The 13,798-nt window shown below is 38.9% G+C and overlaps 1 protein-coding gene across 1 annotated transcript in view; it reads left to right on the forward strand.

Moving 5' to 3' along the window:
• INPP5A (inositol polyphosphate-5-phosphatase A) overlaps positions 1 to 13,798 on the forward strand; it is a gene marked incomplete at its 5' end in the record, with an annotated part of 209,170 nt that overhangs the window by 140,707 nt on the left and 54,665 nt on the right. Inside the window, one exon of the mRNA XM_042863573.1 lies at positions 3,387 to 3,471. Coding sequence (XP_042719507.1) covers positions 3,387 to 3,471 — 85 coding nt within the window. The remainder of the gene's footprint in view (positions 1 to 3,386; positions 3,472 to 13,798) is intronic.

Genomic DNA, 13,798 nt, shown 5'->3' on the forward strand with positions numbered 1-13,798 from the left:
GACTTTAATGGTTGACCTTACTCAAAAGTTACTATTCTTTGGATATATATCCTTATACTGTTGTGTCATCTGTAAAAAGCTGCAGCCTATAATCTCTTAATGGCCCTGTATGGTCACAACCAGCAGCACAATTCGCTTGGGGCACCGGCGGTTTCCTTTGCTTTTTGGTACAGATTTCTGGAAGTGAAGTGCTTGTGCTTCCTCACAAATCATGGCATTTTTAGCCAAGAGCTAGCTATTTTGTGACAAAATTTTTAGAAGAGTTGTGCAGGAACGTGTGGATCTTTAAAGTCTGGTGAAGCTCTTCAGGAAAATCTGATAGTCAGCAAGTACAGGTTAAAAGAAATAGCATTAGGTCCTACCATTAAAAATATTAAATGAATGCTGGTGTTTGATTGGCCTTTTATACAGATTTATTGCTCTGCAAACTGATTCATGGCATCACTTGAAAAAGTATTATTTGATTCATGGTTAAAGCAAGGGTATTGTTACAGCAACCCACAGCACAGTAAAGATGCATGGATTTTGAAGCCTTCCTTCTTCATTTGCAAACACTACCTCTTGTTAAAAGAGTAAAGATGGTCTTTTGAGCTCTCATTTACTTGTATACTTAACCAGTGTTGTGTCTGTGGGATAGAATGCAGAAGTGAGGAATGGAGCATTTTTTTTTGTTACCCCAGCCCTAACACCTTTGTTGTGCAGACTTGGTCCTGGTGAGACTCTCAGTGTTTTACAGTACAGTGTACAGTTTCTATCCAAGTCTCTTTAATGCCAGATATTATTCCTGCAATGTTGCAGAAGAAGGAAATGTTGCTGAACTGTTCTGTATTGCTGTCTCCTTTGCCAACTTTGAGTCTGATTCTAAAAGCATAAATGAGAAGATTAGTTCTTGTGCCATCGATTCAGTGGAATTACAGGCGCCAATAAGTATTTCAGGGTGAACTATCGGAGTGCCACAGCAATGAAATAAGTCTAAATTTGGGAACTCTTAAACTAATAATAAGTCCCGGGTAGTAATAATAAGCCAGGGTAGTGTGTTACAAACATTTGTATTTAGCTGAGTCATTAAAGGCAAGTTTTTTTTTTTGTGAGATATCCCAGATCATTTAATAAGTACAGATTATTAATACATTTAGTACATTTAATTAGTACAGATTTAATAAGTACAGTATATGCCTTGTAGCGCTGATGTTAATTTTATTGTATGCCTATGTTTCATGACTTGTGAGAAGGAAAGATGTCAGAAGCCACTTAAAGCGTCATTCTTGAGAAGTAGCACTTGGACTATTTTATTTTAATGTGTCGTGAGACACTTCTTCTAAAATATCTGACAAGAGAAACTACAAGGGGAGCAGCTGGTTAAAATTAACCCCTTTAGAGCTGGTACTGATTTATATGCAAATCATGTTTAAATCCAGTATTGTGCAAGACTATGACAGAGTTTTAATTAATTGATCAGAAGCAGACTAATCAGCTGTTTTGTTCATCAGTAACTGAGTCTTTTCAAGTTAATCTGGTTAGGAGGTATTTTAACTGGCTATTTTTGGAACAGATTGTTTATTTGGAAAGTGCATCTTCTGCATAATGGACTCTCAGACGTCATCTTATAACATCTCTTTGTCTTAAGAGGACTTCTCCAGACCTTGGGGTCGTTCCTGCAGTATCTGTTTTTTTTTGGTCAGAATGCATGGCAATGGGCAAAACCAAAACTAAGTTCTGAACCAGGAAAGCTGGCAAAGCAAAGTCAGTTTTTCTTATGTGTCAGTTGCATATCCGATCTATCAATGATAGTGTTAGAAAACTGTGGTAATGTAAGCGGTTTAAATTTTAAGGGCACTAATCAAAATAATATCATGTAAAGTCAAGAGTGACAGTTTTTCTTGGTGCTGGATGGGGGCTGACAGTAGGCAGTATTTATTAGCAGTATCTGCAATAATTTGTCGGCTGAATGGAGGATTTGGAGATTTTTGTACCAGAGAAGTCTACGCAAGAGCTTTTGCTTCAGATGACCACTAGCTTAATTCCAATGCACGTCAATTTTTCAACAAGATATTGTTCCTTATGTTACAGATTATTGTGGACTAAAAATGTGAGATGTTTTTATAAGATGAAAAGTAGTATCTCATTGTAAACCTAATGGTGTATCTTTCTTTATAGCTGTAAAATATCTGAATGAATGTAATGCGTTAAAACATTTTACGCCTTTAAAAACAAAGGTCTCCTTGCTGGGCCAACTTGTTCCAGAAGGCTTTTTACTGTGCATTACTTTGCCCTCATTCACCTGTCCATATGGGCTCCTTCCTCTTGCTCAGCTGAGGCTTCTGTCACCATAGTACTTACCCATTTATATATATCCAGGATGTATACAATCTATTGCATACATTAATTCCCTTTATCTTATATATTGTGCATCTAGTGTAGCATTCAGGTTTTTTTGTGAGTTTTGACTGTGTATTTTATTTATAGCTGAAACATTTACATTATTTTATACCTTCCTCAGTTGACAGATCATTAATTACATTAATTTCCTTTTTGAAATTAACTATGAGTCCATGGATTTCAGGATCTCAGGATCTCTGGAACCATGTAAAATTGCACAGTGTTGGGAGTACCAAGCAATTGTCATTAGTAACAGATTAACAACACAGCGACGACTTTTAATAATGCAGGATGAACAGTAATGCCTTACCTCCTTACTGTGTACTGAGCAGACGTTTCAGAAAAGAGTTAATCTCTCTTCTGCATCTGGGAAGATCACCTTCTAGGTGTTAGCTATAATCTCAGTAAAAATCTGCTTTCGGCATAAGGGAGAGCTGTATTTTAGAGAATCCTAACTGAGCCAGGAAAACCTTGTCATTCAGTGCATATCAGCTGTGATAAATACTGGTTGGCACTAATGTATCACTTTTCCTACAGTCCACAGAGCCCTAACCAATACTGCTAAACATTGTGATCACAGTTTTACAGATGTGTAAACACAACACAGAATAGAGTGTAGGTGCATTGTGAACTTGTCACTAATTTGGGGTTCCTAAATCTTAGTTTCCACACCCAAAGCACATATTCTTAACTTTGGATGCCTTCTGATGCCCAAGTGCTGGTTTTGTGTTGTTTGTACTAACTACTGCGAACTTGCTTTCCTCCAGATTGCTCTTTTAACTTGGCAGGGGAAATCAAATGCATTATTTTACTGGGGTTGAAGACAGAATTGCCTGAGCAAGGATAACCAGTCCAAAAACATGGTTAACATATTGGGAAGATTGTTCCAATACAAACTGATAGTTCTGATCATCCCAATAATTATTTCTGGGGTAGTGCTTAGAAGATATGTGTATTTGTACGTGTTCACATATGTATCACTTAATGACAGTTTTGTTTTTTTCCAGAATTATAGATCAGCGGTTTGAGAAAGTTTCTTATTTCGTCTTTGGAGATTTCAACTTTAGACTGGATGCCAAAGCAGTAGTAGAGGTAGGACTTTGATTTTACATCTGTTGCAGACCCAAACAGTTTTTATTTCTCAGACATTTTTTTCCTTTGGAGAAACTAAAAGCAACTTAATGAGCTGATCTTAAGGTTGAAATTGATCTTGGCTAAGAATATTTTCAGCCTGATCATCTGACAGGTAAATAAAAATTACTGTGCTGAGAATCTGATGGAGCAATTAAGAAAAACACAACTGACAGGCAGCGTTTTTTCTAAATAGTGGTGTGTAAAGTGATTATCACGTGCAGAAGGAGCTGTAAACGTGAATAGACTAGGGGGTGCACACTATCTGTTCGTGATCCTGTGAAAAGAAAGGGGAAAACATGAGTACCAACCTGAGCTGAGAATTCAAATCTTGACAGTGCATAGAGGAGTACCTTTCTTTGGGTGGTGTGTTTGAGCTTCAGCAACAGACACCGCATTTCTATAGTATGCTCGTGACTTCTATCACTTGTTGTATCTCACAGTGAATTTCATTGTTTTTTACTATAATTGTCAGGGAAAAATAAGAGAAATTTCCTATATTTCTGTGGTAGCATTCGTCTTGAAAAACACGAGAAGACATTTGTGTTAACCTTTGTGACAGTAACATCTGAGTTGCAAGAGCGACTGGAAAAATTGTATCAAGCCAAAGAAAATAGAGTAAGCCTTTTTCATCATGAGTTGAGATTACTTTGACTTCACTGCTAGAGCACATCTCCAGGTAGCACGGGGTCAGAAATAATATCCAGGTTGAACACCATGGATTTAATCTCATGGTTTTCCCACTTTTAATTTTCGGAGATGCTGTAGTGTCTTTTTTGTGTCCTTGGATTTAGGCATGTATCTTCTAAACCAGAAGCTTTTATTTTGTAAATCAAGCAGCAGTAGGTAAGTAAGTAGCCTGTGTGTCAAAGGCTGGATGCTTCTCATACAGGTGCAATACACTTCTATACATGATGGATGATCAGTCCTTCATCTGTTGGAAAATATAAGCTTGACATTATAGCACAGTGTATGTAGCTAATAACTTCCTTCTCAGAATCCTTTATACATTGTAGTCATTTAACCAACAAACTTAAAGCATAATTGATCTGGATTTCCAGTCAGTGATTCAGACTGTTCAGCTTCAGATGGTAAGCATGTGATAAGAACTAAATCCTGTTCTCTCACACTGCTGTTACTATAGTTGTCGTCCATGTTTATAGGCTGCTGGTTTTTGAAATGTCTGTTTCTTGATTCAGTAGTAGTGCAGTAATGTTACTGAGAATGTGTCTGTCTCAGAGAACACCTCTATTGATCATGATCCAGCAGAATTCTTGAACACCCAATATTGACGAAGAGCACTACAAGGTTTTCCTAACTTACTGCCTAGACTGAAGCTGCAGAGAACACTGTCTTTATTACTGATAGGATAAGACTGCTACATTTGTACTTGTGAGTTTCAAAGTAATCTGCTCCTGACAGATAGCACCAGTAACCACCAATGATGCATACTGAGTAAGTTGCACAACTGGTGCTAAGAGTACAGGTTTAGAACCCTGGCACAGCACTTTTCATCTTACGAACACTGTGCCAATGTCAACTGAAGATAGACAAGCATACAAGCTTATATAAAAGGTGTAATTTGAAAATGAATCAAACTTATCCATCTTTCCTAGGTAAAGTTCATGCATGTATGTGTTTATAAACTGTTAGAATAAGACATATTTTCTGTTGCTTTATTTGATAAGTAGCATATGTGTAATTAAACAGAACTTGACCAACATCACAGTGTGCTGAACCCCTGGACACTCTAAGATGCTGCAAGCAATAGATGTGTTATGGAAATGTAGGCATACACAAAACACTAAGAATGAAATATGTTTTTAAAGGATTTCTCCCTTAAGCCACTGTGAGGGAGAATCTGAGAACTGTAGAGTCCTGGCATAGTGTGCTAAATCTGATGCTAAAAGTGTTACACTTACTAATTCACAATTAATAGATGATAAATCATTCATATATAATTTCATAATTTTTTTAATGGGAACCTTAATCTAAAGTCGTATTGATTTCCTTGCCAGGAAAATCTGCTTTAATGTTGTTGGGGTAATCCAAGAAAGATCAATAAAGCAGGTAAAGGCTTTTGGCAATTCTGAGATGCATGTACGCGTTAACAAGTGTGTTGTCCAGAGGGATAAACTGGCAAGAGGGAAAAAGGACATCAGTAGCATAAAGGGCATGGCAAATACAATTGTTTTACAGTTGATTTGAATTATAGCTTAAGCATAATTTGTAGCTTGGTGTGATGATGTTCAGAGAAGTACCTCCAGCTCAGCCTATTAAGACATTTCATTCTGAAGCAAGTTAGTGATAGGGTTCCATTTTAATCATGTTATCTACGGACAGTGTATGATTAAAAATAAAGGCAGTGTGAAAGGACCCAGAATCACAAAAGATTTTTTATCCAGTGGTCTCAGGCACTCATGTGCTGTGGCTGTGTGCCAGGCATTGGTAGTGCTGGAGTTTCTCCACCAGGTCTTGGTGAGTGGTGTGCCATGTTGGCTTTGGGCCACAACGTGGGAAACTGGTGGAATGGTGTCCTGCCATGTGATGAGATCAGAATTGTGAGGAATCAGCTGACTCCATTGAATCTGATGGGATTCATCCCATACTGAAGAATTTTGCAGATGTTATAGTTGAACCTTTCTCAACAGTTTGCAAGAGGTCTTGGGAATCTGGCATGGCTCCCACTGACTGGAAACGAGTCAACATTGTCCCAGTTTACAAGAAGGGCACAAAAGAAGACCCTAGGAATTGCAGATCTGAGAAATAGAGATCTGTAAGTTTAATTTCAGTACCTGGAAAATTCCGAAGATTTTCTTGTGAAAAGTGTGTGAAAGACACACAAAGCATAACACAAGCATCAGGCCCAGCCGGCATGGGTTCGTAAAAAGGAAGTCAACTTCCTGAGCAGGGGCAGCGGAAGGGGAGGCAGTCATCTGTTCTCCCTCATATCTGGTGACAAGATGCTTGGGAATGGCTCAGGGCCGTACACTGGACATTGGGAAAAATTACTTTGAAGGGTGGTCAGGCACTGGAATAGGCTTTCTAGCAAGATGACTTATGCCCCATTCCTGTCAGTGCTCAGGAGACATTTGGACTGTGTCCTTAATGATACATTTTAACATTGGGTAAGCCCCAGAGTAGTCTTGACAGTTGGACTTTGATGCTGGGGGGAGTTCCCTTCCTGTTAAAGCTATTCTATTCTGCTCCACTAAATAAGAGTTTTCCATTCCACTCTACTAAAATCTCCTGAGGCACACTTGGTGTCATCCACTCCTCAGGCAGGCTAAAGCCTGTAGCTGCTGCTTCCATGACAATAAACATATGAGAGCAGAAATACTACAAAATTTTAGTTGCAGTAGCTGTAGTAATGTGAAAAGCCTTTGTAGTTTTTCTTGTAGCTAAATCCTTGTCAAATCACTGCTCTGCATTGAATTTTTATAATCCTACACTTGCAAAATTGATCGAGTTTTAGTGTTGTGCTGACGTTTAAATTCAAATATACCCCTATTTAATTTTTTGTACATCGTCGACTTTTTGGATGAGATGGAGCATTCTCATTATTTGCCTGCTGCTTACAGGTGTTCTCCGGCACTTCTCTTACCAGTTGTGTTTACAACATGCACAAAATTACTGTAAATGTTTATTTCTGACCGAATTCTAATATTGACCTATCTGCAGTGTCTCTAGTGGGGATATTGTCGCAGTATTTCATATAAGCATTAATTTGTTATGTGTCTGTATGTAGGTGGTGGTTCCCCTGTAATTGTTCTGGAAATGGTGCTCTCTGTAATATGGGTAGGTCACAGTAAGCTTCATGCTTATAGAAACGCATTGCAAATTTATGGTATTGTGTGTGACAAAGGTAGTTTTCCTATTGTTGGAAAACTGTCTGTTCTAATTAAAAGATTTGATGAGGCTTGACGGAAATCTGTAGCAGCACAAGGTGTGCTGGGGGCTGAAGTTGACTAATAGTCTAGAAATGTAGAAGTCATTATAAGTTGGTGTTCTGGCTCTTCAAAGAGTAATATGGTAACTGTTTGAAGATTCTGAAGTTAATCAAGATTGTTTGGCTATCAAATTAATAAAATTAGGATACTACAATCTCAAAAGCGTAAGGATAAGAAGGGAACTTAAAGTTTGTGGAGAGAGAACTCAGGGATTTTATTACAGAGAACTGAAGAGAGTAGATTCCATTTGTTTGATAGGAGAAATAAAAAGAAATTAAGTTAGTATGAGAGAATGAAACGTCTCACCAAAGGCAGTAAGTTAGTTCTCTTCCGTCACTCTCTGAGGCCAACCAGCAGCCCATCAGCTGCTGTGAGCACTGCAGGCAGCAATGCGTCCCACTGCAATGGGTGCCAGGCCACTCGAATCTCTGCTTTTAGCATTTTCGTGTATATACATATTTTTTGAATTGAAAGAGCTGATGAGCATCTAATATTTTCTGTCAGCTCTAGAAACACTAATCTTAGTGTGGAAGCAAAATTAGTCCCACGCATCTCTCCTTGTCTCTTAATTCACATGGATCTATTGAAGTGCAAGTGGGAAAGTCGTGACCTCAGTGGTAAATCTGTGGGGCTGCCTTACACACTGGCAGCCCATGCAGGCTGTCATTTTCTGTCTTTAACATGCAGAGGTGCCCTTTACCCTTTGTGTGTTAGAGCAGGTGTTTATAAAGGAGGGAGCTACATTCTTACTAGCCTGGCCACTTTGCTGGAACTGGGTGGTTTATGCAGAATATCAGAGAAAGGAGTTGTCTCCTTTTGGGGACATCAGCCAAGAGCATCACAGCACACAGCCTTGGTCAGGGCTGTTAGTAGAGACAGTAATTCCTTCTGCTCTGTATTATATGGTGAGAGGCTGCTTACCAGCGTTGCTTCATTTAAATCACCCTTCGAATGATAGATGGGTCTCCCCATAGCAAAAGTATTTTTGCTGTCAGCTGGCTGCAGGAACAGTCCATATTAATCTTTCAGAATTACTCTATTTCCATTTAAAACAAACAATAACAACAACAAAAAAGCAATTATGTTCTGAAATTCTGGCCTATTCATCTTTCTAATCCCGTTTGTCTGTTTTAGGACAGTACAATCAGGGTTAGTGAACTGGTCTTGTTTTGATGGCTTGGAAATAAAAAGCTGTTTCTGGCTGAGACTGCTGATTCAAAAGTCTCTTGAAGTTCCTTGTACTTTACTTTGCAGAAAAGAATAATTGTGTACTCCCCAGTTCCAAGAGTTACAATTGGGAATATGAGGCTCAGTACGCAAACGTAGATCTTTCATCATAAAATTCATTGGCTCACAGTAAACCGTAACCTTCACTCACATCCGGACTGTGACAGTAGATCCCTTCTTGTGAAAGCAACAAATTAATGAAAGCTTGATGAAATATGACTAACCAAGACTATCCAAACTTCGTTATGTCCTATTGAATCTTCAGAAAGCTGGGAAAGGTTTCTAATAGGGTGCTAGAAATCATTATTCTTATGAAAGGAATTGTTTCTTGCATTCTTTAATCAGTGTTCTTTGCTCCATAGTGGCTATCAGTTTGAACTGTAACAGAATTCCCTTCTTCCTTTAGTGAAGTGATTCTGAGCCTCCCTTGCAAAAAGAAAAATGGCGTTGGTTTAATTTGTATTTCATGAAATAAATTATTCTTAGTAGCTTACAAAATTCATATTGTGTTTGTATTCCAGTTAGAAATCTTCCTAATATGCTGAATTCTTTTTATCTCCTTGGATAGGCCATTGCAGATTACTTTGTCTCATAAAGATTTTAACTTTCATTACAAGCTGAACTGATTCTAGAACATGGGGAAACAAAATTGTGTGGAAAGAAAATGTAATAAGGATTTATTAAATTAAAATGCATAAAACTCAGGGTCTAATAAGGACAGTTTTATTAATGAATGTAAATTGCAGCGACCCATCTGAGGCACCTGCTAAATGTTCATTATAAATTACTCTCATAGACATTGTGATGAGTTTCATATTGTAGCCAGACTTATAAAAGCATGCAGATTGCTTCCCCGAGGGACTGTATATTTACTTAACAGTGTAGTTAATTGCAATTATTTATTTTCCAGTGATCGCAAATGGCTTCTGCATTAAAGATGTATGTGGCTATTAGGAATTATTCAATTACCTCTCTTTTTCTCAGTAATCTAAGTCAAACCTGAGCTCAGATTCCCAGAGGTATGTCAGTAGTGTATTAACTCAGTATGTTCCTTAGCTTTCTGCTGGGGCCATAACACTGTCGTCGTAAGTCCTCTCAGCAAAGCTAGCTTTAGCAATACTGATTACCCGTCTCTTCAGCTGATTTTTTGACATCTCCAGTTCCGTACTGATGCTGCCACACTTACTGGCAAGATTCATAGGAGGTTAATTAAATCCATCTTCAAAACAACGAGGGGCCAATGAGCCATATCCTCATTGCAATAGTAAATTAAATGATGCAATTGTTTCTACTTCCATCATGGATAAGGGGAGTGATGAGTGAATGAATTGTTCTCTGGCTGCCTCCTCTGGGGCCCTAGAGGGTCTAGTAGCATGTGGTCGTAAACCTGCTTTTAATTTGTGGCTACAGGAAAAGATGACACTGTTATCAGCAGACAGAGGTCTTGCACAGCATCACAATGTGAAAGATGGCAGTGTTTAAAAACTAAAAGGAACTCTATTCCCAGTAGGGCTTAGCAGCTCCTCCTGTTTCACATGCAAATTAATACAAACATGGTTACAGAGCAGAACAGAAAAGATGATACGTTGATCAAATTTGGCACTGCTTGGGCCATAATTAAAATGTACACAAATTAAATACAATTATCTTGTGCTTTCTAATAGGGCTGAGCGTCATTAAACTAATTAATAATGCAGTCTATGAGCTCGGCTCCACTGCTGCGATTGTTCGCAGTGTATGTTTTATGCCTTGCGTGGCAGCAACTGGCAGCTGGGAGACTCAGCTGGCACCGGCTGGCAGCAAGTGACAGCAGTACCAGCAGCGCCCGTCTCCACGCAGCCCGGGACGGAGCTGGCTGCTGCCACACCTGCCATTCATCACCTAGCTGACAGTGATGGGGATGGATGGCGTTTCGGGTGCCTGGAACCCTTTTGTTTTTCACTGGTTGCTGGTTACTGCCTGGAGTGTACCTGCCAACCCATGGGGCCTATTTTGGAAAGTGGGAGTTTCTGAGGACTTGTTTCTGAATGGCTCAAGTTCATAGATTTGTCCTACATACTGAGTGAGAGGAAAACGTGGAGGAGAAAAAGGAAATTCCTGAAGAACATGGAACTTTGGCATAGCAGATACTTTTTAGCACGAGGAGTGATGCTCCTGGCATGGCAGCCACGCTCATCCTCAGGGAAACCTGACAGCATCACTCAGGCTGGCTCCTTCATGAGCCCGAAGCTTTATGCAAATTCACGTAGAAAAACTCTCTTAACAGAATGTAAGACCCCAGGTATCCATTGCAAGTTTCCAAGGTTTAACAATACTCATCTGTCTAATGTGGATGCTGTTTAATTTCTTCTTGATAACTTGCTGATTGAGAAATGGGTCCTGAGATTTATTTTCCAAAGATTTTAGCAATGCCCAACGTATTGCATCTGTACATGTGAAGCAATTGGATCAGAATACAGGAGGCACTGACTGCATGCTTACCTTTAGGTGTGTTGGTTGTTCTTTTCAGACAGAACAAGAGGCTTATCATGTTGCAGGGACCGAATCTAGGAATACACACAGCCAACCATTAAAAATTTCCTGACTTGAAAATTGTTTCTATAAAAGTAGCTGTAATTAAATGGAGTGATAAATACTTAACTAAAGCCACCTATTATTTTTTTTCTCCTTATATTCAGTAAAAAACTCATCAACTCAATTGAGGATAAATGTCATCCAGGCAGATGCCATATTTTTCTCATATCTGAAAATTATGTAATTTCAGAAGAAACTTTGTGTACCTGGGAGAAATGCATTTGTTCTAAACTTTAGTTTAGTACTGGTTGTTACTCAGATCCAAAGTGCTGATGTCTGTGGACAAATCAGCACTGAAAGGCACCCATTCATAGTTTTGGTTTTTTTTAAAAAAAAGCTTGCACTCTACTTACTTTGTAGCATTACATAAGAAAGAACACATGCACTAATTTTTGTTGTCATTGAGGGAAACCAGGAAGGAGACTTCTCAAAATTACAGCCTGTAATATAGTAATATTTCACTTAAGTATCAAGAACAAAATTGAGATGAAAGAACGGGTATCCGTCTGAAAATCAAGGAACAGAATCACCTCTGGCTCTGTATTGTACACAGGAACCTCTATTGGAATAAGGAGTTTTATTTTTGAGTTTGAATCTGAAATACAGTAGGAGCTGATGAACGGAATACACAAAATTGTACGAAAGTATGTGTAGTTTTGTTAAAACATTTTAAATTTGTTTAACAGACTTCTAACTGATAACAGTCATTTTCAAAAGTGGAAGAAAAGTACACTAATTCCTCAAGATTGATGTTCTGTGGTGGATAAGAGAAAGATTTTTGTTTCAATTTGGACACAGATTTAGTGCTGGGGATGGAGAGGAGCCACCATTGCTATAATAGGAGCAATGACACCTTCTTACCATTAAATAGGGATAAATGTAGTGATTATGGAGAATGCACAAACTGCAATGCTCCAGATGCTTAAAGCTCTTTTTGTACTTGGAGTCTGTAAAAGGTGTGCTGAACCTGGTGCTGGTGCATTGAGTCGGATGGCACATAACTCTGAGGGAGCCTTCCTGACGTGGGAACCCCACAGCCCATGCCCAGTCCCCCTCTAGTTGGGGCCTCTTTTAACAGAACATTTTAACAGACCTTTTAAACTTTTTAACAGAAGTTGAAAAAAAGTGTATTCATAAAGTGACATCCTGGTAAGAGCAGGCTCTGAGTTTGGCCGCCATTTGTAGCATTTGCTTTTGGGCTTGCTCAAACATCTGCGCATCTTAACGGGGATGCAGTGACTCAGAGATGATGTTGTTCAGGCAAGTTGGCCCCAACTAATAGCACAAGGAGCAAAGTTTGATATGGAGAGCACAGCAGCATTAGCAGGAATTGTGGATTGTGCCTGTGGAGGCCCACTGAGAGATGGGTGCTTTGGAGGTGGGTGCTCTTTGTGTTTTCTGACTCCATAAACATGCCCTGTGTCATCAGTTGGTTCAGGTAACCAGTGTGTAGTAAATTGCTTTATTTTAAACTTCGTCTCTGAGGCTCAGGAGATGAGATCAACTGCAATTTTAAATGCCCCTCTCACTCAAAGGCCATTTGCTTTGGCTACCTGCAAAAGAGGCAGAGGGGCAGAGGTGATCCTGAAGCCATCGCTGCTTCCCACAAGTCCTGCCGGAAGACTGAAGGACTGAAAGTATATCTTGCATGAGCTGCAGCCCTGACGTAGCATTAGCTCCATCTTGGTAGCATACCGCAGAGGTTCTGCACACCCTGCACTAAGTAAAACTTCTGTTACATTTGCTGTCTAACCATGGAGATCGAGTCAGTTCCTTCCTCCACTGAGCCCCACAAACAAACAAGCTTTCTGGGTGGAGTGGAGGGTGGGGTGGATGCAGTTACAAGTTATGGGCAGTGACATTAACTCTTGTGAAAATTTTATCATCTAATTATTTAAAATCTATTTATATATATATATATTTTAGTTATTTAAAACCTATTTTTTTTTTTTTTTTTGCATTACTGCTTAAGTAAGAGCTCTGTTAGGATAGTATATAGAGCAACGAAAGGCTTTCACAAAGCTCAATAACATCATAATTTAATATGCAGAGCCCTTAAGGGGTTAAAATGAATTTTATGAAAAGAGATTATAGGATCTTTATCACATGTTGTTTATCTGATCAACAGTTAACAATTTAAGACAGCATTATTCTAGTAAAAAGAAGATTTGTTTCAGATACTGACATAAACATCCCCTCATAATAGTGGCTTTTCATTTACTGCATTGCAAAGTACCATAAGCTTAAAGGCACAACAGCTGCTTTGTGTGTCTCAATAATGCCTGTCCAGAGTGATGTCAGTCAATTTTTGACCTATACAGTCTGATGTTATTCTCAGCGCTCATATAATAGATTTTTTTTTCTTTAAATGAGTAAAGAGTATGCCAATAAAATCCTCAAGAGCTATCATGTCCTTTATGGTGTCTCCCTCTGGAAGAACAAGGTAGCTTACCTGCACAGACATTTTGGGAAGGACATGAAGATATTTCTCCTGGGTTCTACTAGCTCTTGCTGTTTGTTTGTTTGTTTGTTTGTTT

The sequence above is a fragment of the Lagopus leucura genome, unplaced genomic scaffold (genome assembly GCF_019238085.1).
Source record: "Lagopus leucura isolate 7727_CA_CO unplaced genomic scaffold, USGS_WTPT01 Super-Scaffold_741, whole genome shotgun sequence".
Lineage (NCBI taxonomy): Eukaryota > Metazoa > Chordata > Aves > Galliformes > Phasianidae > Lagopus > Lagopus leucura.